The 23,342-nt window shown below is 35.5% G+C and overlaps 5 protein-coding genes across 6 annotated transcripts; 3 read left to right on the top strand and 2 right to left on the bottom strand.

Moving 5' to 3' along the window:
* The first annotated feature begins 2,604 nt into the window (after positions 1 to 2,604).
* On the top strand, positions 2,605 to 3,998 carry LOC108860141 (ras-related protein RABA5e). The gene is made up of 2 exons (XM_018634045.2): positions 2,605 to 3,034; positions 3,577 to 3,998. The coding sequence occupies exons 1-2, from the start codon at positions 2,701 to 2,703 to the stop codon at positions 3,894 to 3,896; spliced, it is 654 nt and encodes a 217-aa protein (XP_018489547.1). The 5' UTR covers positions 2,605 to 2,700; the 3' UTR covers positions 3,897 to 3,998.
* Positions 3,999 to 4,312: 314 nt separating this feature from the next.
* On the top strand, positions 4,313 to 10,483 carry LOC108862411 (histone-lysine N-methyltransferase ATX2). Its single transcript, XM_018636531.2, has 24 exons — positions 4,313 to 4,965; positions 5,043 to 5,094; positions 5,182 to 5,256; positions 5,354 to 5,573; positions 5,676 to 5,802; positions 5,923 to 6,027; positions 6,136 to 6,341; positions 6,429 to 6,521; positions 6,610 to 6,707; positions 6,792 to 6,953; positions 7,094 to 7,237; positions 7,337 to 7,384; positions 7,485 to 7,602; positions 7,675 to 7,740; positions 7,853 to 7,914; positions 8,051 to 8,107; positions 8,232 to 8,300; positions 8,402 to 8,597; positions 8,836 to 9,081; positions 9,355 to 9,416; positions 9,498 to 9,575; positions 9,765 to 9,860; positions 9,951 to 10,054; positions 10,139 to 10,483. The coding sequence occupies exons 1-24, from the start codon at positions 4,481 to 4,483 to the stop codon at positions 10,278 to 10,280; spliced, it is 3,111 nt and encodes a 1,036-aa protein (XP_018492033.1). The 5' UTR covers positions 4,313 to 4,480; the 3' UTR covers positions 10,281 to 10,483.
* A 138-nt stretch (positions 10,484 to 10,621) lies between these two features.
* Positions 10,622 to 13,940, bottom strand: LOC108862412 (aspartic proteinase 36). Its single transcript, XM_018636532.2, has 10 exons — positions 13,555 to 13,940; positions 13,349 to 13,478; positions 13,022 to 13,269; positions 12,200 to 12,427; positions 11,738 to 11,900; positions 11,579 to 11,652; positions 11,389 to 11,476; positions 11,228 to 11,303; positions 10,970 to 11,041; positions 10,622 to 10,881 (listed from the first exon to the last, which is right to left on the bottom strand). Exons 1-10 carry the CDS (start codon positions 13,770 to 13,772, stop codon positions 10,739 to 10,741), a joined length of 1,440 nt encoding a protein of 479 aa, XP_018492034.1. The 5' UTR covers positions 13,773 to 13,940; the 3' UTR covers positions 10,622 to 10,738.
* Positions 13,941 to 16,294: 2,354 nt separating this feature from the next.
* Positions 16,295 to 17,228, bottom strand: LOC108859675 (uncharacterized). Its single transcript, XM_018633583.2, has 2 exons — positions 16,714 to 17,228; positions 16,295 to 16,635 (listed from the first exon to the last, which is right to left on the bottom strand). Exons 1-2 carry the CDS (start codon positions 17,114 to 17,116, stop codon positions 16,556 to 16,558), a joined length of 483 nt encoding a protein of 160 aa, XP_018489085.1. The 5' UTR covers positions 17,117 to 17,228; the 3' UTR covers positions 16,295 to 16,555.
* Positions 17,229 to 20,547: 3,319 nt separating this feature from the next.
* On the top strand, positions 20,548 to 23,182 carry LOC108857798 (endonuclease III homolog 2, chloroplastic). Of its 2 annotated transcripts, none has more exons than XM_057010489.1 (11): positions 20,548 to 20,758; positions 20,841 to 20,959; positions 21,254 to 21,296; positions 21,432 to 21,503; positions 21,610 to 21,728; positions 21,864 to 21,930; positions 22,015 to 22,106; positions 22,263 to 22,400; positions 22,486 to 22,590; positions 22,666 to 22,749; positions 22,854 to 23,182. In XM_057010489.1, the coding sequence occupies exons 1-11, from the start codon at positions 20,623 to 20,625 to the stop codon at positions 22,995 to 22,997; spliced, it is 1,119 nt and encodes a 372-aa protein (XP_056866469.1). In that variant the 5' UTR covers positions 20,548 to 20,622; the 3' UTR covers positions 22,998 to 23,182. The 2 variants fall into 2 exon arrangements, with proteins under 2 accessions (XP_056866469.1, XP_018487314.2); XM_018631812.2 differs by having other exon boundaries at positions 20,549 to 20,758; positions 20,835 to 20,959.
* Positions 23,183 to 23,342: the final 160 nt, after the last annotated feature.

Here is a 23,342-nt window from a genome sequence, read left to right on the forward strand (position 1 = left end):
AAGTATATTTGAATTTTATATTTTTACACTATTTAAATAGATATCCAAACCAAACCCACAATGTTCAGAATATGGTTTAAAGCATAAAATTTTGAAATTCGAATAGACCCAAGTCAAAATTGAACATATCCCGATTAAATATATGAGATTATGTGTTCAATTTATTTAACAATAAAATATCATTATGTGTTTAGTTTTTTCCTAGTACATTTACATGTTTATTGGCTAATATATATACTGGGTTTGATTACAAATTATATAATACAATCATGTTATAATCATGTTTAAATAGAATATGATGATATGAAGATTTTAAATGTTAGTGTCCAAATATATTCATTTATTAATAATGAACATTAAAAGTATTCATACATGTAAATTGCTATGGAATCATCATTTATATTTATAGTAATAGGCTAATAGCCACAGATTCGTTGGAATCAGGTCATTAAGGGTCAAAATATGATCGATGATTTACTGGTGACATTCAGATATGTTGTTTAAATATTTCCTTAAACTAGATTTTAGGATGATTATTTATTAATATTAATTAATATTACAATGGCATTTCACTGTAAATAATTAAAAAACTAGGGGCAAAAACCTATTTGGTATTTTGCTTTAATAGTATAGATTGAATTGTTAAATATCTTTCTTTGTCATTCATTGTTTGCTGTTGAGTTCAATGCTGTTCAAAACTTTGCAGATGATGAATTGGCTGAAGAATAAATTAGAGATGGTCAATAAACCCAATCTTAACCAAGCCATTACACTCCTTGAAGAAACAATCACACAACAACAGAGTAGACTTGATAAGATGAACAATAAAATCAAAGCATTATGTGAAAAAGCTAAAACTTTAGCTCCAATCTCTAAGCACCCAGCTATCAACTCTCTCAAGTTGAAAAAAGTCTATGAGTCTCATGCCAAACAACTAAGCAATCAGATCTTTACTCTTGAAACCAGCAAAGCAAAATTAGAGCAAACAAGTGATACTTCTGAAACTGCTAATGCACTGCTAATGCCCTAAAGATAGCTTCAAATGCTATGAAAATTGCACTGGAAAACTTGTAAGTAACTTGTATATTACATTGAATATATGAATTTTTACAATATTTGTTTACAATACATACATGTAGAAGTGGTGTACCCCAGCTGCAGACACAAATTGAAGATCAAAAGAAACAGCTTGAGCACGTAGTGGAAGCACTTGATCTTGATGATGAACTGAAAAAACTTACAGAAGAACTGGCTGAACCACCACAGGCAGAGGCACAGGCACAACAAACACAGGCTGAGATCAAGGATCGGAATCTAGAGAGTTCAGAAGCTAAAACTCAATCTCCTTCAGATACTGACCACATAGTGGAAGTGCTTGATCTTGATGATCTGAAACTTGAGGACGAGCTAGATAAACTTGTGGAAGATATGGCTGAGCCAGTGCAGGCACACGCACAACAGACACATGCTGAGATACCTCTTTGAAACTTTATTGGACACATATTATATTGTTTACAACATTTTTGACTGGTCCCAAATTCAAGCAAAAAAAAAACATTTTGATTGGTTGTTAATGTATTACTATATCCTTGTTAGTATGCATGGATTGTTTCATTTCTTTGTGTTGCATGTTGCCCTCTCATAATTTTGATGTTGTGAACTGCACAAGTTTTGAAGCATCATTTGTCGTAACAAGAGATATTTTATCATCTCATCTTTGATTCCACAACTCAATCATCTCGTCATTGCAATCAATATTTTTCTCATAAAATTGGAATATGAAGTCTTCATTATGCTTCACCAGATAGCAACATTGTTGCGACAGCAGTAGCATCTTTGGTTATGTAACTGTTGGCCACCGTTATGAGTCCAAGGACCCAAATTTACTTCATTCTTTATTTTCATCTGAAACTTATTCATGAAACTAATATGTTTTTGGTTATTTTATAAGTTGATGTCTTAATTCAGATCATTCTGATATTTTTACTTTTACTTTGTTTTTCATATTATATATTTGTATGTTGTTGATCCTGATTATGGATCCAATAAACTTTTTAACTTGAAAAAATATCCATTTTTTATTTTGAATTGGCCTGGATGATAGCAATTTAACTTTACTATAACTTCTTCGAGAAAACCAAAAGTAACAAAATTTGCATCCACAAGCACACAATTCATGTAGTAAGACATATAAACACATAATTCTTACCCGAGTTCTATACTTCTTAAATCACTTATGTTTCTTACTAAACAACAATAAAGCTAAGAACATCCTCATTTTGGGAGTAATTAGTATCTTCCAACAGTATTATAAGTTGTTGTAAGTAAGAATAATGTTTTGTATATTTAGATTTTGTTTTCAGTAGATGTTGGGATCGGGCTTCCGACTATGCACGTTACAAACGTAGATTCAACCTTGATTAAAGATACATTACATTTTCTTCAACTATAATGTATTAGACTATTTAATATTTTCTATCCTATACATATAGTTTAGCGTATATATGTATATGGTTATAAGTTACATGAAAACGTGTTGACAAAAAAATTACATGAAAACGTCAATGATATTAAGACCGGCACTTAATGCGCAGTATGTCCTCTTGCCAGCTTGTTGCACCGTCCACCGTCTCCTCTCTCTCTAAAACCTGTCATACTTCTCTATCTCTAGAAACGAGAACAGAGAGAGGAGCTATAACAATGTATTCGGACGACGAAGGAAGAGAAGAATATCTTTTCAAGATCGTGGTTATCGGCGACTCGGCGGTCGGTAAATCAAACCTCCTGTCTCGGTACGCTCGGAACGAGTTCAGCGCGCATTCCAAAGCCACGATCGGCGTGGAGTTTCAGACTCAGAGCATGGATATTGATGGCAAGGAGGTCAAGGCTCAGATTTGGGACACTGCCGGCCAGGAACGCTTCCGTGCCGTTACCTCTGCTTATTACCGTGGCGCTGTCGGTGCACTCGTCGTCTACGACATTAGCCGCCGTATAACTTTTGAGAGCGTCGGACGTTGGCTCGATGAGCTCAAGAGTGAGTCTCCATTTTGTTACATAGCCCATTTTTTCTGTTTATTCCGTTTCTGATTAATAGATTTGAAGACGATGATGAGATGCATGTCAATCATTCCATTGAATATCTATCGGTGCGGTCGATTCTGACATGATCTTGCTAAATAAAGTCGTAGGGTTGACTAGAATTATGGAATTTTCAAAACTAGTTTTGGCAGAACTCTTAAGATGTCAAGTGCTAATCACGTTATAGTTAGTATTAATTAGTCTATCTATTACATCTGAAGGGTCAAGGGATGACTTTTTAATTAAAAAATTTGAAGATGTTTCTGTTAGGACACACAAAGTAGATTCTTCTTGAACCTCTTGAGAAAGTTATATCACAATGGTTTTAGAATTTAGAAACTTAGGAAGATGCTAAAACGTTACAATGAAAAAAACACGAGTGTAATCAACTTCATGTGCTCTTTGATTTGTAAATAAATCATTTGGCAACTTCATGTAATTTTTGCATCTCTTTCTAAGAACTAAAACCAATTCATTTGTTTCTTTTACTTTTTTAAGTTCATTCTGATACAACGGTGGCTAGAATGTTGGTGGGAAACAAATCTGACCTAGAAAACATAAGAGCAGTGAGCGTGGAAGAAGGCAAAGCTCTAGCAGAAGCGCAAGGACTATTCTTTGTGGAAACATCGGCTCTTGATTCGACCAACGTTAGAACAGCTTTCGAGAAGGTGATTCTTGATATCTACAATAACGTGAGCCGTAAGCAACTAAACTCGGACACTTACAAAGATAAACTCACTGTGAGTCGGGTAAGTCTCGTTAAGGACGATGACACTGACTCTAAACAGAGCTCTGGTTTCTCTTGCTGCTCCAGTTGATACTCAAAAAGAACAATATATTTTGATTCTCTTTTCATTTGCTTTTTTCTCCATTTCTTTCTCATTGTAATTGATCAAATTGTTGTTGTCTCATAGTAAAAAGAAAAAAAAATGTAATATATCTCTTTCTATTTTATAGTTTTGAAAAATATTTATCTGAAATATAATTATATTCTTAAAATAATCTTCAAATCAACCTGGAAACTCTAAGAATTTTTTTTCATCTGAATTTAGTAGAAGGAATCTTTTTAATAACTGTCACTCGTTATGCATAATATTAATACTGGTTTGATTTGATATTAATCCCGAATTAATTCAGAAATATGAAGGAATTTGAATTCGAATCAGTTCAAAAGACTCTACCCGAGAGAGAGTCTTTTGCTAAAACTGTTGCCTGTCCGTCTTTTACAGATACACTTAAAAAAGTGAGTGAGGAGGAGCAGATCTGGAAGTCGATAACTTTCCTGCCAATTTAGCCGGCGGGAAAGCGATCTCCTCCGCCGTCTTTTGCTTAAACCCTAATTTTTCAGTTTCAATTTCAATTCCATTGTATCGACCAATAACTAGCAAGTGAGCTATCTTCAATGGAGAGTGTCCACGAGGAAGAAGACATCCAAATCAAAACCGAACTCTACGACCACGCTGATCTCCCGCTTCGCTACGCCTCTCTCGAGCGCGTCTACTCCGTTTCCTCCTCTTCCTCCTCTTCACTGTGCTGTGTTAATAACGCCAACAATGTGATGATGTCCACCAAGGTCAAAGCCGAGCAGCAGCTCCCAGTTACCTATGCTGATTTCGAGCCGCGTCCAAGTCAGCGACCTGAGATTGTTCGCGTCTACAGTCGCCGCAGGAGACGACTACCCGAGAAGGAGGAGGAGAAGCAGATGAAGAGAAGGAGGATTGGTAACAGCGAGCTGATGAAACTGGGAGTAGATTCGACTACGTTAAGCATCTCTACCACGCCGATTTTAAGGGGATGTAGAATTAACGCTAATAAACAAAACGGATCTTCGAAGAGGAAGGAGAAGAAGCTACTCCAAGCTTCTCCTTCAGCTAAGAAATGGGTCAGGTTAGTAAGATCATCGAACAGTGTAGTCTTTAGGTAGAAAAGTCATTACTTCATGTGCCTTTGTTTGTATATTTCAGGTTAAGTCATGATGGTGTTGGTCCTACTACTTTCATTGGGCTGCAATGCAAGGCAAGCGTTTGAGCTTTATGGTTATGTGGCTTTAGCTAATTCTATTCCATGTTTAACACTTTGATTGATTGTTATAACCTTCTCTAGGTTTTTTGGCCATTGGATGCTGATTGGTATACTGGTTCTATCATTGGGTATAATGTCGAGAATAAGCATCACACTGTAAGTTATTTCTCTCTATTTTTTTTATCTTTTTTTTTTTCTTTTCTCATGCCATTGTTTCTCGGGATATCTAAGGGCGTTTTCTTTTTCTCTACAGATTAAATATGGAGATGGGGATGTTGAGGAGTTAGCTCTTCGTCGTGAAATGATCAAATATTTCGTTTCTCGTGAAGAGATGGAGCGGCTAAATCTGAAGTTTGGTACTAATGATGTGGCTGTCGGTGGTCAAGATTATGATGAGATGGTTGTATTGGCTGCTTCTTTTGAGGGGTGTCAAGATTTTGAGCCTAGAGACATCATATGGGCGAAACTAACTGGTCAATGCTCTTATACTAAACCCATGTCTGTTTTCTAGGGATTGCCAACTATGTTTACTGAGAGGTTACGATACTGCTATGTTTGATACCTTTTCCGGACAGGTCATGCTATGTGGCCAGCGATTGTTGTGGATGAATCTGTTACAGTAAAGCGGAAAGGTCTAAACAACAAGGCACCTGGAGGAAACTCAATCCTTGTACAGTTTTTCGGCACTCATGATTTTGCTAGGTTAGAAAATCTTCTTAAACCTTTTAGAGTTATTGTTTGTCGTTATTACGGAACTGTTGAAACGAATGTTACGGTACATTTATCATGAGGAAATTGACATTTTGTCATTTGGTTGTCTAGAATACAAGCCAAGCAAGCGGTCTCATTTCTTCAAGGGCTTCTCTCAAGGTCTCCCCTGAAGTGCAAGCAACCTCGGTTTGAGCAGGCCATGGAAGAAGCAAAAATGCAAGTTCTCTTGCTTTTAACTGGCATTCTACATTTTTAATTTTCCAATGTAGCGAAGTTGTTAACATCACATGCATGTGCTAAATTGCTGTATTTGACCTTACACAGGTACCTAAAAGAATTTAAGCTTCCAGGAAGGATGGATCAACTTCAAAAAGTTGCTGATACTGATTGTTCTGAAAGAACTAATAGTGGAGAAGAGGACAGCTCAAACTCTGGTGAGGAATGCACAAAAGGGGGAAAAGTCTGGTTGCGACCAGCGGAACTTGGAAATTGTTTGTATACAATAGGAGATCTGCAGATAATAAATCTTGGTAATGTATGAAATAAGTATCGTGTATCATTCTTTGTTGGAATGGACTCTGCTCATTCTGCATATGCCTATATCATTTGTCTTCCAGGAAGGATCGTGACTGACTCTGAGTATTTTAAGGACAGTCATCATACTTGGCCTGAAGGGTATACAGCTATGAGGAAGTTCATATCACTAAAAGGTGAATCTTTTGCTATTTTTCGTTCTCTTCTATATTAATCAGGCAATGTTGAACAATATGCCTGATATCTTGCTTTGACTTCAAGCAGATCCTGGTGCATCTGCCATGTACAAGATGGAAGTGCTTAGAGATGACGAGTCAAAGACTCGCCCTGTTTTCAGAGTGACCACAAATAGCGGTGAGCAGGTTGGTTTTCTAGTTGGAAGGCTTGTGTGCATATAAAGTATGTTATAGCCATGTCTTACATTGATGCTTGATTTTTTTTTACAGTTCAAAGGAGACACTCCATCTGCCTGCTGGAATAAAATATATAATAGAATAAAAAAGATTCAGAGTGCTTCGGATAGTCCTGATATGTTGGGTGACGGACTGAATGAGTCTGGTACAGATATGTTTGGATTCTCCAACCCAGAAGTTGATAAACTTGTTCAGGTACTTTCTTCATGAAAGTTTTGGACATTCAAGCTATGTGCACTAAATATTTCTTTGTATCTCTTTGTACTTTAAGTTTCTTAGTTAAATTTTATTCTTTCGCGTTGATGCTCTATGATAAGGCTTGACTTAACTGGCAGGGGCTATTAAAATCCAGGTCAACTTCAAAGTTTTCTCAGCGCAAATTTAGTTCGGGGAAGTATCAAGATCATCCTACTGGTTACCGACCTGTGCGGGTCGACTGGAAAGATATTGACAAGTGCAATGTCTGCCACATGGATGAGGTTAACAATGTTTCGTTCATGATCCAATGTTTTGTTATGCTTATCTTAATATAGAACGCTTTAATAACTTATCTCTGACTTAGAATTTCTTGTCTGCAGGAATATGAGAACAATCTGTTCCTGCAATGTGATAAATGTAGGATGATGGTATTGATCTTTCTTTCTTATGTCACTTAAGATTTCTACTCTATAGTGGCTGGTATCCTTTCTACTTCGAGGTGATGCTAAAGATTTGATCTTGGACTAGGTCCATACTAGATGCTATGGGCAGCTGGAACCCCGTGATGGTTTTCTGTGGTTATGCAACTTGTGTCGTCCTGGCGCTGTTGATATTCCTCCACGATGTTGTCTCTGTCCTGTAGTTGGTAATTTGACCAAACCTGTTCGGTATGGAGTCTTTATATACTTTCATCAGTGACTAACAAAAAATCTTTCAGGTGGCGCTATGAAGCGGACAACTGATGGGCGCTGGGCTCATCTGGCGTGTGCCATATGGATCCCAGGTTCACTCTTGACCTTTTATTATATTATTCTGATGTGCATCCTTTCTGCTATGGATTATGCTTTTATGCTTTATTTTCCAAGATATGTGAGAAACCCATGTGATACTGTCAGAAACATGCTTATCGAATGTCAAGAAGATGGAACCCATTGATGGGGTTAATAAAGTCAACAAGGTTTGAGTTCTTCATTTTCAGTTTCCTTAACATTTTTTTGCCTCAGATATAGTCAGTGGCCTTCGAAACATAGTGTGATTTCTAGTAACCGCATGATGTTTGATTAGTTGTGCTATTTTCTTAACATTTGAAATAGGATCGTTGGAAGTTGTTGTGCAGCATCTGCGGGGTATCCTATGGAGCCTGTATCCAAGTAAGAATTCTTTTGATGACAAGACAAAATGGTTCTTTGTGTATCCTTCACATAAGAGTATTTTCGAGCAGAAAATTCTCAATGAAAATGTAAGAAAAAAAAGTAATGAGCTGCATATTTTCAGTGTTCAAACAGTTCTTGTCGAGTGGCATATCACCCACTATGCGCACGAGCTGCTGGTCTCTGTGTTGAGGTACCTTTCATATCCTATATGGGATCATGAGATTTTGCATTCATTCATATACGTTTACTCAACCACAGAATTCACCAAAAAGATGTCTTGACTTCTTGTAGCTTGAGGATGAGGATAGGCTGTTTATTCTATCAATGGAGGATGATGAAGCAGATCAGTGTATCCGCCTACTTTCGTTTTGCAAGAGGCATCGACAAACATCAAATATCCACCTAGAAACAGAGTACATGATCAAACCTGTTCATAATACTGCGGAGTATGTCCCACCTCCTAATCCATCTGGGTGTGCTCGTACTGGTATGCAGTTTCATTAATCAATACCTGTTTGGAATAATGTGTAGATTTACATCATCTCTTTGGGATGGAGTTGTGTAGCTAGTTATTCTCTTACCTTGGCTTTTACACATTAAGCTCAGAGATCTAGTCTCATGTATTTTCCACACTTTGCTTGCGTGTATTCATGGGGGAACTCTATATGCCAGTTTATAGCTCTATCTTGCAGAATTGCTAACATGTTTTCCTCTGTTTCTGGTAGAGCCTTATAACTATCTCAGAAGAAGAGGACGAAAGGAACCCGAAGCTCTTGCTGGTGCTTCTTCAAAACGATTATTTGTTGAAAATCAGCCGTATATTGTTGGTGGATACTCTCGGCATGAATTTTCAACGTACGAACGCATACATGGATCAAAGGTGTCTCAGATAATTACTCCAAGCAAGATTTTATCTATGGCCGAGAAATATAGATACATGAAGGAAACATACAAGAAGAGATTAGCATTTGGTAAGCATTTAACCAGCAATCCTAAAAGATGTCAAAATTTCTGGTTTGTTGCCCCATATCTTTATGTCTTTGAAGATCAAATTAGTTAATTTTTTGTAAGAACTGGTAGTTTCTTTTTCTTCTTCTTGAATTCTTGGGATGCATGGTGCATTTGTGTGATGGGTCTCAGAATATCGCAATCGTTTCTACATATTATGGCTTAGATGGAAACGCTTCTCATTAAGCCTATCTTATCTCTCAGAACCAATTCTCTCTGATCCTTTTTCTTCACAGGGAAATCAGGAATTCATGGTTTTGGGATCTTTGCAAAGCTTCCACATAGGGCAGGAGATATGGTTAGCACTCTTAACTTGAACTTCCAGTTCTTGTATGGCTAAGTGTCAGTCATGAGAATACTGTGAATTGGGTGGGTGCAGGTGATTGAGTACACTGGAGAACTCGTTAGGCCTTCGATAGCTGACAAGAGAGAACATCTTATATACAACTCAATGGTGGTGCGTATCTGACCTTGTACATAATACTCGATAGAAGATTCTATAAGCAATTTTTAACTAATTATCAGCACATTAATCCTTGAGCACTGGAACATTATTTTACCTTTCCCTTAGTATCTCACTGATATTTTCGGTTAAGTATTGAATTGTAAAATATCAGTTTATCAAACAATAAATGTTATGATACAGGGTGCTGGGACCTACATGTTTAGAATTGACAATGAGCGGGTCATAGATGCAACAAGGACAGGGAGCATTGCCCATCTGATCAATCACTCATGTGAGGTATGGTCAATAACTCTTTTTGAGTATTCGAATTTGACTTAATTAGCATCTGCAATACAATTACATTACTTGTGATTTACTTTTGTACAGCCAAATTGCTATTCTCGAGTCATTAGGGTTAATGATGATGAGCATATTATCATATTTGCAAAGAGGGATGTCGCAAAATGGGAAGAGCTGACGTACGATTACAGGTTTTTTTTCTTCTTGCTCTTTATTTATCAGGTGCTTTTGAGATTCTTTTATCATTTGCTGATATTTTATCTCAAAACTTACAGGTTCTTTTCAATTGATGAGCGACTTGCATGTTACTGTGGCTTCCCAAGATGTCGAGGTGTTGTTAATGACGCAGAGGCCGAAGAACAACAGGCAAATATCTATGCTTCTCCCTGTGAGTTAAAAGAATGGACCGAGGCTTGAGAGGTGATGATAGAAGAAAACGAAAGCCTGGGAGAGAATGGTTTTGACCCAACTACAAACTTTTGTTGACTTTGTTGTAACGAAAAGTTTAGTTTGTTTCCCACTAATTTGTAGAAAAACATTGATTTGTAAGCACTGTGATTAGAGATTGAACAGGGGATTAAGTCTTGAGTCAGAAATAAGAGATGCATAGTTTCTTAGAAGTCATCTTCGCTTAGTCCTTTGTGCTGTTAACTTTATTTCTTTATTTTTTGGTTCTCTATGCCTGTGACCATTATTGGTCATATCCTTTGACTCATTCCTTCAATAAAATGCTTTAAATCAATAAAAATAGAACTATCTGTTCATGAAGCTGCTGGTTTTTCTTTGTATTACTATATATTCAGATCACCTTTTTACCATTTGCGCAAGCAATATGTTGAATCTATATACAAAGGAGAATCTATATGCTGTCTCTACTAAAGGAGGAAAAGAGTAATGAGAAAAGCTAACAAAAGCAAAAGCAATGAGGTATCTAGAGGAAATGCAGAAGAGATAAAATGTGAGCCTACTAGATGAACTGTTCCTGTTCCTTCATCTTTTACTTTTATGCTTGATGAGCCTGCAAAGAGAGAAGACAGTTTGTGTTTCATATTCGGAATCTTTCACAAAATCTGTGAGAATTGAATCTTGGTCGGTTTAACACTTACAGTTGTACTCAGTCCACCCGATAAGCTGATTTTCTAGATCGTAGAGAACAAGCTTGTTTGAAAGGACCAAATCTGCAAAAGGAATGTAAGATACTGTGGGCATGGGATTGATTCAAACTGGGTGGAGGAAGACTCACTAAACTTCTTCATTGAGACGTGATTTTGTATTATGCATAGCATGCTATAGATCTTAATTTACAATGGTAGAGATGACGGAACACAGGAGTGAAGAAAGGTTTGTGAGTATTCTTAACGTACCTCCCAAAAGTGTCATGTTTCTCCTATCTCTGGATTGCATTCCACTATTTTGCCACCCAATGCACCACATTCCTTCCTGTGAAAATTTGGTTTCATGAGTACGAGGCGAAATAGGTTGCCTTGATAGGACAAATCAACCAGAAAAGGCTGAAGATGCTTACATAAGGGAACAAATAGTCATGAGGATAAACCCTGAGGTAAACCGAGTTTTCAAAATGGAAAGTGACATTCGGAAACCCTTCATCAACTCTGCCAGTAAAGGTAACATGTGGTTAATTATAAAATCATTGTGTAAGGTACGCTATTCATTGTTTTGCAGTATTAATAATAAACTCAAGGCCTAAAACTAACCTTCCAGAGTACTGAAAGCATTTGTAATCTTTATCAACTATGTGAACTTTCAGAGCAGGCTCCTGCGAGGTTATCTAACAAAGAGAGATCCAGATTTATGAGCACATAATCTGCAGAAAAGAAATCTCTGAGAACTTGGAAGTTTTTCATGCAATGTACCTTCTTCACCAATGGTTCATAGATTATCTCTGGAAGATAGGCCAAGGTCGTACCACTGTCGATTATTGCTCCTTTTCTATCTCCCGGCTGGAATAAATCAGCTGGGATATCTAGAAACTCTTGACCAACTTGAACTGCTGTCATATTTACATTGTAGTGTGGTCTACAATCAAAAAGGAAAAAATAGTCTATTAACAGAAAAGAACTAGAGAATCGAGTACATTCACCACTCCAGTAAACGCAAGAATATTCAATCTATTTCAAGTAAACACTCCAGCTATTCCATTGTAGACCAAGAGGTTTATAGGGCAGCAAGCGTGCAAAACTAGTCTAAAGCAGGACTATAACATGATTGGCATGGTGGCCGTGCCTACTGGTATCTCACTAAGATTTCTACCCAAATTGTAAGGCAAAGATTTCATTTCCAGCATATGATTGAAAAAGAAACCAATATTGACATACTGATTGGGTACCAATGGTGTCATGTTTACTTTTGGTTGTACAACACGTCCAATGGCAAATATACCACCTCCATTTCTTCCATCTAAGCAATGAGCAAATATCTTTTTCACTCTTCCTGATGACGCCAGCTGGGATATCATTGAGGAATTAGCTTTCCCAAATCCAAGTATTCCGTCAAGTGCTTCTTCATTAGAAGAGTCAAGATCTCCTGACTGCCTAGCACCACACCTTCAAAATCATATTACAATTAAAACATTAAGGATATGTAAGCGGCAATGAGGAATGACCCAGTAAAATTCCTTGAAAAAAAAATTGAAATGGACATCTGGAATATAATTTTTACAGAATTTTAGGGATTTAAAAGATACCTAACCACAATAATCAAATCAATCAGTTATCATAATCCAAAACAAAAGATCTTTCAGTAAGGCATATTGTTTATCAGCAATACCACCAGACATGGTGGAGACTTATTCACTTCACGAGAATATCACCAGACATGGTGTAGAACTTATTCACTTCACGAGAATATCACCACACATGGTGGAGAACTTGTTCACATGTTACTTTAAACTTGAAAAAAAAACACACAGAACAGATTCGAGGATGCACTCTTAATTCGTTTAGAATCTTAAGATTATTTCTCGAACCAATCAACTTTTATCTGTTTGCCCTACCCATGTGCTTTATGAATTGTTCGCCAGTTAATCAGTTTTACATAGCCTCTCTCCCATGTATAAACAGTGACCACAAGCAAGGAAAAACTTCTGCTCTTTTCAAATGTCTAAGTATTCAGAAAAGTTAAAGCGAGAATTGACTTACCCAAAAATGACACTACCATTAGCCGTTTTAGTCTTGAGATCACCAGCCACACTATCATACTGCACAACGTCTTTAACAAAATAGCCAGCAGTAGAGCTGCCATCTCCATAAATCTCAAGATAAGGACACGACATGTTAGCTTTGCAGCCAGAGAGAGGACCGCCACTGATCTGGTAGCAAAAGTCTTCATCACAAGAAACCAACTTGGCGCTCTCTGACTCCTCAATGTCGTAGAGTGTCAGCTCGATCTATACAACATATCAAAAAAAAACCAAAGCTTTTAAAAATAAGGAATCAAGCTACTGATCTCCAAAAGTGAAGGCTTACACCAAGATTGCTTCTTTTAGGACACTGTCTGCATTGGATGCAGTTAACCCACATGATATCACTCCCTGTGTCCACTTGAACGTAATAGCTCTTCGCAGGTGTCCCAATTCCAATTTTCGCGTAATACAACCTGAGACAGCACCAAATAGAGAGATCAATAGGATTCAATAAATAGAGCTAAGACGATCATATTACAGAAACGATACCCTAGGATGTCAGGGCGACCGGTTCCACCGAGAGGAAGATCGATTCCGGCGAGAATTGTGAGCTGGCGCTTGTCATCGTGCTCCTTGAGGGCGCTGAGGGAGCCTTGGAGCCTAGGGTAACGGTACTTTACGTTGAACACTCCCGGATTCGAAGAGACGCAGAGAAGAGCAGTGAGAATCGAAATCAGCGTTAATTTTGCGATCGATGAGGTAATCATCTTCCTTCTCCCTCGCGGCCTGATTTGGTAGGGGCGGAGGAGATGACGGGAACCGCGCCGGCGACGACGACGACGACGACGACGACGGCGACGAGGGAGCTGGGAAGTTGAGAGAGAAAAATATCAGAGTAAGTTTGTTGGTCAGTTTCTACGACCAATACAAATGCAATAGAGGCAGCCTCTCCGTATTTTTATTTTGCCTTCGTGGACTTTTCGATTTTTTTCTAATGTTGACTTATATGAGAAGCCCATATACAATAATTATTAAAGAAAAGCCCATTAAACTGTTTAATTAAGAGTGGTCAGAAAATCGAACCGAACCAGACTAGACCGCTCCAACCGAACTAAAACCCAAACTAGACCGAAGTACATGTTTAAACTATTTAGTTCAATATTTTATCAACCCAAATAGTTCGACTTAGTTTGGGTTTGAACTGAACCAAATCGAAAAACCAAAATATTTTTAGTTAGATTAACAAAATATAAAAATAATATTAAGATTTAATATATTTAACCATTTAAATTAAACAAACTAAACAAAAACTTACACATTTTACTTCTAAATGAATAGAATAAACACAGTTAAAATAAAATAAATGAATTCATCAAAATCAAAAAAATCATTTATGATATTTATATTAGGTTTAAGGATAATAATACAAAATTATTGGATTACATGTTCTGCACTTTTATTGTGATGAAGGAAATAGTTATTTAGTGTCAAATAATGATTTATTTATGTTTTATATTATTATTTTTTATAACTGAACTAGAACAAAGCTAAAAAGATAACTCGATTAAACTGATTAAATATAAATAAAACCAAATTAAACCGAACCAAATATAAATCAAACTAAACTAAAGAACCGACCACAAACCAAACTAAATTAAATCCAAACTAAATTAAATCCAAACTAAACCAAAATAATTTGGATTGATTTTGGTTAAGTTTTTCTTAGACCCAAAAAATCAAATTGAGTCTATAATTAAACCGAAATGCCGACTTATGTGTTTAATAATTGTATGGACCAAAGAGCTTTTAAATTAGAGTTTTGATTCTACTTTTTATTGTATGGCCCAAAGGTTTAAGTTAGGCTTATTGTAAACGAAGAGGGTGGCGATTCTCATTTACATTTGGTTTGCTATGTGCCTCATTAGTACAGAGAGCTGAAAATTTGTATTCTGAAGAGCATTTAGAATGTGAATAATTACTCAACCATTGCTAGTCTAACTCGGTATTGTTATGTTGTATATACAGAGCTCAGTCAAAACCAATAACTTGTCCTAAACAAACACTTGCATGAACATGAGTCTAATGTTCAGAATTTCATTAATTAAGATAATTTGTATTTTTTTTTAGTATGTCTTTGAGCCTTTTAAGACTATCTTCTAGAGTGGAGACAATATTCACCAGAAGCTACGTAAGGTTATAGTTACACGAACTCGAAAGATATATAAAGTGGGTTACTCATTTTCACAACATCTAAGTCAGTATCAATTGTAATAAGTCATCAACTTATTCACTAATTAAGACATTTATTGAAAAACGAAGAATATATATGAACACACATAGCATATGAAATCCTCTATCTTTTTCTTTTACTCCCACTCCAACGAGCATCACAAAATTATGCAATTTAGTCAAAAGATGTTAAGCTTCAACATACTTGACCAAGATAGAACAAGCAGAAGATAGTAGCAATATAAAACACGCCAAATTGACTGATGTATTAGATATGTTTCAAAGTTTGGGATGGCTTGGGAACAGCACAGAGTCGACTGAGGGACAAGTTCATGAAAATGTTAAATTGATATACAAAATGTTCTAAAACATATTTGCTTCAAAATATTATATTTTAAATTAATTCATTTACTTTTATCCAAAAAAATTAAATGAAAATAAAAGTAGAATTTTAAACTAAAATTAAAAACTGCACTTGTAATCTTATTTTCGGTTTTTGGAGTTTATGAACATTTTACCAGATGAAGATAAGTTAACAATAAGTAGTTTAATGATTAAACTTTATAATTGTTATTTAAATTATCTTACTAAAGTATTTTTATGTAAAGATTTATGATATTCTTTTCATTTTAAAAATTTATAAGTATATGTATATTTCTACTGATATATATATGTCATATCCATATTTATAAAGTTTTAATTTCGCTGTTTCTCGTCTTTGTATCAGTACTTATTTCTGCCATGTATTCGTCCCGGTGCAGCATAGTTAGTATTGTCATTTGCCTTCATAAAGAAGTTTATGATGATATAGTTACCAAGTTAGTATTAGTGAACTCAGCAGTAGAGGTCCGTAACTAGTTAGTAATAGCTCTCACAAACACAAGTCTCACCACTGCAAGGACAACAATCCAGCTTTTATTTCTCACATGTACTAAGCTTTATTTTGTAGCTTAAGCATATTCATTCATAAAACACAACATCACACTAAATTTACATACACAGTTTGATTAACTACTTCAGTAATCCATGACACAGTCAGGTGAGTGAAATGAATACTAGAAAGCAGAAAGGACAAGAATCCGGCTGTTTAGATGTCAGGTGTTAAGCTCTCAAAAGTTGAGACTAGCAGGGATATAACAAAGGAATTTGATATTTTTTTATTCAGTATACCTTTATCTCCGTTCATTAAAATAATTAGACTAACATACATGGTAATTGTAGTCAAGAATCACAGTAGATAATTGTCAATTTCCAGACCTTCCAATGCCTTCCTGAGATCTCCTCCTCAGCTGGATAATATTCAGACGTGATAATGATACGTTCAGCTGCATAATTGGACAGTACAGGCAACGGCTTGTGCCCAGTACTTGAGCCTAGCTTTCACATCATCCGGATTGTCACCTGAGGAACAAAAAGCAACCTCAACACTTGTTCAAACACTAACGCTAAGCAACCAAACCGACGAATGAGATTACTTACCAGGGCTAGATATCTTCCAGTTGGCGATTGGAGGAGAGGGAGAATGGTCCACCGAGGAACTTTCTGGTGACCTGTTGTTGTTCTGCTTATCGTCAGAGAATCTTTGGCTCATGGAATAGCAAAGCTCTAAAGCAGGTAGAGTGTTGCAGAGCTCAGGGATCTCGTCGTAGCTGAACCCAAAACCAAGATCAAGACAACCCTTGAGATCTTCAAGATCGTCATCAGTCAAGCTCTTGGCTCTTGGCAGATCATCCTGATTATCCAGCGTGGCAAGAGTCTCCACGTAACCTTCCAGCAAGACATTGCTCTTCTTCCTCTCCAGCTTCTTCCAACTCTGGCCGCTGGCGACTAATGATCCAGCACTGTCAGAAGTATCTGGTGATTTACATCGAACACAACCCATTATTCTCAGTTATGTGTCTTTTTACTTATCAGGGCCTCTGTGTTTCTCTCTGTTTCTCTTTCAGTTTAGTGTCTTGTCGGGAGAGAGATGTAGAGTTGATCTAGTTACTTATAGAAGCCGCAATGAGCTGGATGTACGTTCGTCCATGATGATGGATGGGTAACATTTTCTAGCGTGACTAAATGTCATATTAAAATTATGGGACCCAAGCAATAATTGAAAACAAAATTCGCGGCCACAAGTAATTACTTTCGTATCAATTATCATTATTACTCCATTAAAAGATTTTTAGAAAGTTTTTCGGTTTTTAAATGATCAATCATCCGTAACTCTCAAGTCACATGTCCACGTTAATCAGCCATCAGTTTTAAAATGTACTAGATTTTGATCCGCGCTTTTTGAAGCGCGGGATATTTTACGATGAAAATTTTTACTAATAACTTAACAAATATTTTGGTAATTTTTAAAGAGTGTGTATTTAAAATATTTTTGCATTTAAATCAGTGTTTTTAAATTCAACCCGATTGTGACAACACCGGTTAATCCGGAGATCTGACAATTCAATTTATGTTTTTAAAATATTCATATTAAAAAATCACTAAAACCCGAGACTAACCGATTGAACTGATGGATGACCCATATGTAATCTAATTGGATTTAAATTGTAATAGTTTCATAATTTGTAATCTTATAATCCAAATTTTAAAGTTCATTATTTGGCAATTTATGAAATTATGACGTTTCTACAAAATTTTAAAGAGAAAATGATAGATATAAAATAACTAAGATTACTTATTGTATTGTTTGGAAACATTGATAGTAGTATAAAAATATATTGTTTGGAAATATTGATAGTAGTATAAAGAAATAAGTATATTGTTTAGAAACATGGATAGTAATATAAAGAAAGAAAGATTAGTGATTTAATGTATGTTTAACTATAAAGTATAAAAGTGTATTTAATTTAAAAACTTACAAAATAAATGTTAGGTCCAACAGAATATTTCTGTTTTAATAAGATAGATGTATAGATAGATAGATGCGTACCAACACCACTAGTTATGCGATGTGTATACATATATGGTATGAGCAAATATATAATTGTCACGTTGTAAAGAAGTCTATTTGTGAGTGCGAGAAACAATAGTGTAAATGTAAGGACCTGGACGTGGTTGTGACACCAAAGATATACAGTTGGAGTTACTACTTGGGACACGTGAATGAAAACGAATGGAGAGATCGTAAACTGAAGATGAATATAGACCAACAAACCCACGTTCCCTTGTCTTTGTCGCTCTATAATTTAGCTGGTATGAGAAGATTACAAAGTCACATCATTATTGTTGTTGAGCTCACTATTATTAATACATGGTCCAAAAATTTACTACATTTAAGTCTATTTTCCAGGCATATCTACAAATTAAATGTTAGGAGCTTTTTCTTCTTAAAAATGAACCTACTGAATTTTGGGAGTAATGAAAACTAAATTCCACCGAATACACTTTTTTTTTCTTGAAAATTTGCTATACTTTTAGATTAATATATTAAAACTCCATTTCTGTATAAAGCTGAGTTTGACCACTTGCACTCGTGGTGCGAGCCATAGCGGAGACAATGGTGGGATCCACGCGATCTAACGCTTTCGGCTTTCCCTTTAACCCTTGAGAGGCTACACACCTGGCCTCGTTCTGTCCAATCCTGACTGGTTCAAACGCAGCGGTTGCGGTTGCGGGTGCGGGAGTTTGCGGGTGCGGATGGTTGCGATTTCAAGTGTTACATGGCGTTTTGTATGACTGGCATAACATTTAAAAATTGTTGCGTTTGCGGGATGTTTGTGACTGGTTGATTATGAGACATTGCAGCGGTTTAATAATAAATTATCAATATAAACATATTATAATTTTATAAAATATAAAAACATACTATTGTGATAAAATATAATAACTGTTAATATAATATGATTAATAATAATATTAAGTTTATTTTTTAATTTTTTAAGTAGTTGAAAGTTATAGTTTTAATATATTTTATGAAGATTTATATTAAAACTTTTAAAGAATATTTTGTTTCTTTTTTATATATGTGTATATCTTTATATATGTATGTATATTAACTTTTAAAAATTATGATGAATAGCTACTTTAAAGTTTTTATAAAAAAAATACTATATTGTTTGTGAATTTAAATTAATATATAAAATGTGTATATATTTTTATGTATAATATTTTAAATTTTAAATTTTTAAGTTTAAAATATTTAGAAAAAAAAGTTTAATATTTTTTTATCCAACCGCAACCGCCCGCAACCGCAAACGCTAGCTGGAACCAGCTTTTGATTTTAAGAGGTTCGGAGCGGTTTGAAGCGATTTGTAGCGGTTTGTATGATTGTTTTGAAACGCCGTCAACCGCTACCAATCGCAAAAGCTGCGTTTGCGGGTGATAGCGGGAAAACCAGTCAATCCCTTAATATAATACAGACTCCACTTCATTTTAAATCGTAATTGTATAAGGGAGAGTAATAGTGGAGTAAAAATTGCAATAAAAAGAGAGAAAAAAAAATAAAACAAGCGCAACATATGTTTCTCTCCATAAACCAAGAAAGAAAAAAAAAAAATTTTACTCTGTTTCAATAGTGACAAGCAAAAAGTTAAGTGAAAACTTTTTCACTGACTAAATAGTAAATACTAGCTGAAGTATATGTTTACTTTTAAAATATGTAGCTAGATGTACCAAACAATCATTCATAGCCATAGAATTTTAATGAGTATCTAATGATTTTAGAAAAAAAGAAAAATACAAAATTAGAAGAGAGAATATAATACCCATAAGTTCTTAATTAAGTCTCTGCAAAATACTTATAAAAACTTCTTCCTCCATGTGGCAGCAAGTAAGTAGTTAAACTATTTAGTTTTAGTTAAAGTTTAATAATTTAATTATAATTTTTTTAAATAATAATATTTTGGTGTTAGTAACCTTTTTAAAGAACCCATCTGTTAATGTTGCTCTAATAATTTATTGTTATAAAATAAGTGTTCTTTTAAAATTTAAATGCAAAATTTATTAACTTTATATATTGTATGACTATTTATATTTATATTTGTATTTTATTTTTTTTATTGCCTGAAATATAGTTAAATTATAGGTATTATATTTTATTTTTAGAATATTTTTAAAATGTCAATTAAAATGCACAAATATAAAATGTCAATTAAAATTCGGAATGAAAGAGTGTTTTTATAAAATTGATTTTATTTACCGTTGGTAAGAAGGCGCGAAATTGGTTGATTTGGGTATTTTTTACCCTTGTTCAAACATCAACCCAGTCGTAGCTATAACTGGGCTTAAAAAGTATGTGGACGCAATCAAATTACTAAATCGTGGCCCATGAAAGCAATAAATAGGGAGGGATGATTAAAACTAAAAATAAATAGTTTTTCTTTTTTCTGAGGATCTTAGCTTTGCTTGTTTGTATATGGTCCATTTGAATTTGAAGGAAAGTTAGCTCTTATGATTCTCATCACCTCTGCTCGAGCCTTTAACGCTATGAATCGCCGGATGATGTACTCTACTCGATCGTCTTCCAAATCCATCTCCGCACAATCCCTAAGTCTTCGTTCCAATTCCAATTCCACTTGTAATTCAGGTAGTGGGGTTTATGGTGAATTTTGTATTTTCTGATCGAACGGCGTAGATTGTTTAATTCGATGCTTGGATATCAGAATCAGCCAATAAAGCTTCCGGTTTTGAGAGGCGAGTATCATCACCTCTAAGGAAGAAAAGGCTAAAGCAGGAAGATTTGGAGCCTGTGGAGAAAGTTTCAAACAGAGGAATCAGTGCCCGTGAAGTAACGTTTCTTCGTTTTTGATTGCATTGTAGAATAGGGTTTTGGAAAATTTCTAATACTATGACTAACTCTTCAAAATTTAGAGCTTTGTAGCCAATTTTTTTTTTTTTGATCCTTTGGCCTGTAAACAGTTTCTGGAAATGAGAAACAGTTTTTTTATACATTTACATTTGCGAAATGCTATCTTGAGAGTTTGGAGCTTTGTAGACAATCATTTTTAAAAAAAAAATATTTTCTCTGATTAAAACTTATGTTATTACTCTCACTTTTCTACTCGTTTATGTAATGATGCAGGAGATGTGTGGATTGTTACCAGATATAGAAGATTTTTCATCTAGTAAGTCTTAGTGTACTGTACAGTTAAATTTTCCCTTTAATATTCGTTATAAACAAGTCACATTTGAGACGGTCTAGTGGATTGAAAGATATAATGTGACTGAGCCAGAAATTCTTGTATGAAATGGTTTTGCAGGGGAGTCAAAACTAAACTCATATGTAAAATCAACAGAAGCTAGCACGTCCGCATCGTCAATCAGAACAGCAGGTTTGCTTTCAATGCGACACTACTACTCTTAGTGGCATGCATCTTGGATTATTTATGGGAAATGGAATGTGTCCCTCTCCCTCCCTATGATGTTAATCGTATCTAGGCAGACCACCTCAAAACTGGGAAAAGGTGCTGGAGGGTATTCGAAAAATGACATCTTCAGAAGAAGCAACAGTTGACCCTTTAAATTGTGATAGAACCGGAAGCTTTTTACCTCCCAAGGTAGAATGTCTTACTCCATCTGGTTCTATTACTGGGTTTGTGACTGTTGGAAAGTTTCTACATTTTATAAATTTAAATAGGTTTGCCCTTTTCGTTTTTGATTTTGCTTCTCAACTTATCTCTTATTATTTCTAGGAAAGGCGATTTTATGTACTGATAGGAACACTTCTTTCAAGTCAGACTAAAGATCACGTAACTGGTGGTGCGTTTTCATTTTGAACTCTTACTCCATGTTGAGAGAACGCTTAGTTTCACCATTCTAGTATATCTGACTTCTAATATGCAGCCGCAGTAGAACGTCTTCGTCTAAATGGCCTTCTCACTCCTGAGGCCATTGATAAAGCTGATGAATCAACCATAAGGGAATTGATTTACCCGGTACTTTATTTTACTTCTTGTTATTGAAGGCCTCTATGAGTTTATGAAAAGTTTTCAAAAAAATAGATAATGGAAAGGAATGAGAAACACTATAACTGAAAATGTTTTGCGGTCAATTTAATAACGATATGAAAATTGATTGCCCTTTACTCTTAGGTCGGGTTCTATACTAGAAAGGCAACTAATGTGAAGAAAGTTGCAAAGATTTGTCTCACGAAGTATGACGGTGACATTCCAAGGTCTTTGGAAGAGCTACTCTCACTTCCAGGAGTTGGTCCTAAGATTGCTCATCTGGTAAAACTCAAAGAAACTAGTCAGTATTGTAAGAGAGATGCATGTTTAAAATAGTTCTCAAAGGTTTAGTGATGTCCTGCAATAGGTTTTGCATATAGCATGGAATGATGTTCAAGGGATCTGTGTAGACACACATGTGCATCGCATTTGCAATCGGCTTGGTTGGGTGTCTAAACCAGGAACAAAACAGGTCCTTTGATAAAGATTAGCTCTGAACACTTTAATAAATATTTGATTTCATGTTTTGTCTGCTCTTTGTCACCAGAAAACGTCTTCTCCCGAGGAAACTAGAGTAGCTCTGCAACAATGGCTTCCAAAAGAAGAATGGGTTGCTATTAACTTTCTTTTGGTGAGATTCCAAGAGATGCATGAACATACTATTATGAACATGTCCTTTGTAATAGACTCAAATGAATCCCCTCTTCCATTTTTTTGGGTCTGAAACTCATACAGGTAGGTTTCGGACAAAAGATATGCACACCGCTAAGACCACGCTGCGGAGTGTGTAGTATCAGTGAGCTTTGCCCTTCTGCCTTCAAGGAGACCCCAATCAAATCCTCCAAAATGAAGAAATCTATCAAAAGCAAGAAGCTTTAATTGATGTGGCTCTGGACTCTCCTCCTTGATCATTTCTTAAACCATTTTGTGATTAGTCCACTCTGTAAAACATAAATTCTATCCAATAAGTTGTATAGTTATATGGGAAAATACAAATTTTATCCAAGAAGTTGTATAGTTATATGGGAAAATACAAAGCAGGAGCATCCCGTTTTGCATTTAAATAGTCTTAAGGGATATATTTATAATTGTTGTGAATAAACTTAATTATCATGATGATATAATTTGGTCACTAAAATCTAATTTGCTACTATCACTAGATGTTTGCTTGTCGTCTGCCATTAGTGTTTACAAAGTAAAAGTAAAACTAAACAAACTGAAAGT

This window comes from Raphanus sativus, chromosome 5 (assembly GCF_000801105.2).
Source record: "Raphanus sativus cultivar WK10039 chromosome 5, ASM80110v3, whole genome shotgun sequence".
Lineage (NCBI taxonomy): Eukaryota > Viridiplantae > Streptophyta > Magnoliopsida > Brassicales > Brassicaceae > Raphanus > Raphanus sativus.

What these genes read in the sequence shown, in the direction of transcription:
- LOC108860141 (XM_018634045.2), top strand. Translation starts at nt 2,701, where the DNA reads ATGTATTCGGACGACGAAGGAAGAGAAGAATATCTTTTCAAGATCGTG. An exon ending in TTGGCTCGATGAGCTCAAGA is followed by an intron (nt 3,035 to 3,576) that starts GTGAGTCTCCAT and finishes TACTTTTTTAAG; the next exon opens with TTCATTCTGATACAACGGTG.
- LOC108862411 (XM_018636531.2), top strand. Translation starts at nt 4,481, where the DNA reads ATGGAGAGTGTCCACGAGGAAGAAGACATCCAAATCAAAACCGAACTC. An exon ending in TCATTGGGCTGCAATGCAAG is followed by an intron (nt 5,095 to 5,181) that starts GCAAGCGTTTGA and finishes AACCTTCTCTAG; the next exon opens with GTTTTTTGGCCATTGGATGC. An exon ending in CAAGAAGAGATTAGCATTTG is followed by an intron (nt 9,082 to 9,354) that starts GTAAGCATTTAA and finishes TTTTCTTCACAG; the next exon opens with GGAAATCAGGAATTCATGGT.
- LOC108862412 (XM_018636532.2), bottom strand. Translation starts at nt 13,772, where the DNA reads ATGATTACCTCATCGATCGCAAAATTAACGCTGATTTCGATTCTCACT. An exon ending in CTAAAAGAAGCAATCTTGGT is followed by an intron (nt 13,270 to 13,348) that starts GTAAGCCTTCAC and finishes TATGTTGTATAG; the next exon opens with ATCGAGCTGACACTCTACGA. An exon ending in ACACCATTGGTACCCAATCA is followed by an intron (nt 11,901 to 12,199) that starts GTATGTCAATAT and finishes TTTTGATTGTAG; the next exon opens with ACCACACTACAATGTAAATA.
- LOC108859675 (XM_018633583.2), bottom strand. Translation starts at nt 17,116, where the DNA reads ATGGGTTGTGTTCGATGTAAATCACCAGATACTTCTGACAGTGCTGGA. An exon ending in CTGGAAGATATCTAGCCCTG is followed by an intron (nt 16,636 to 16,713) that starts GTAAGTAATCTC and finishes TTTGTTCCTCAG; the next exon opens with GTGACAATCCGGATGATGTG.
- LOC108857798 (XM_018631812.2), top strand. Translation starts at nt 20,623, where the DNA reads ATGATTCTCATCACCTCTGCTCGAGCCTTTAACGCTATGAATCGCCGG. An exon ending in TAAGGGAATTGATTTACCCG is followed by an intron (nt 22,107 to 22,262) that starts GTACTTTATTTT and finishes CTTTACTCTTAG; the next exon opens with GTCGGGTTCTATACTAGAAA. An exon ending in GTCCTAAGATTGCTCATCTG is followed by an intron (nt 22,401 to 22,485) that starts GTAAAACTCAAA and finishes GTCCTGCAATAG; the next exon opens with GTTTTGCATATAGCATGGAA.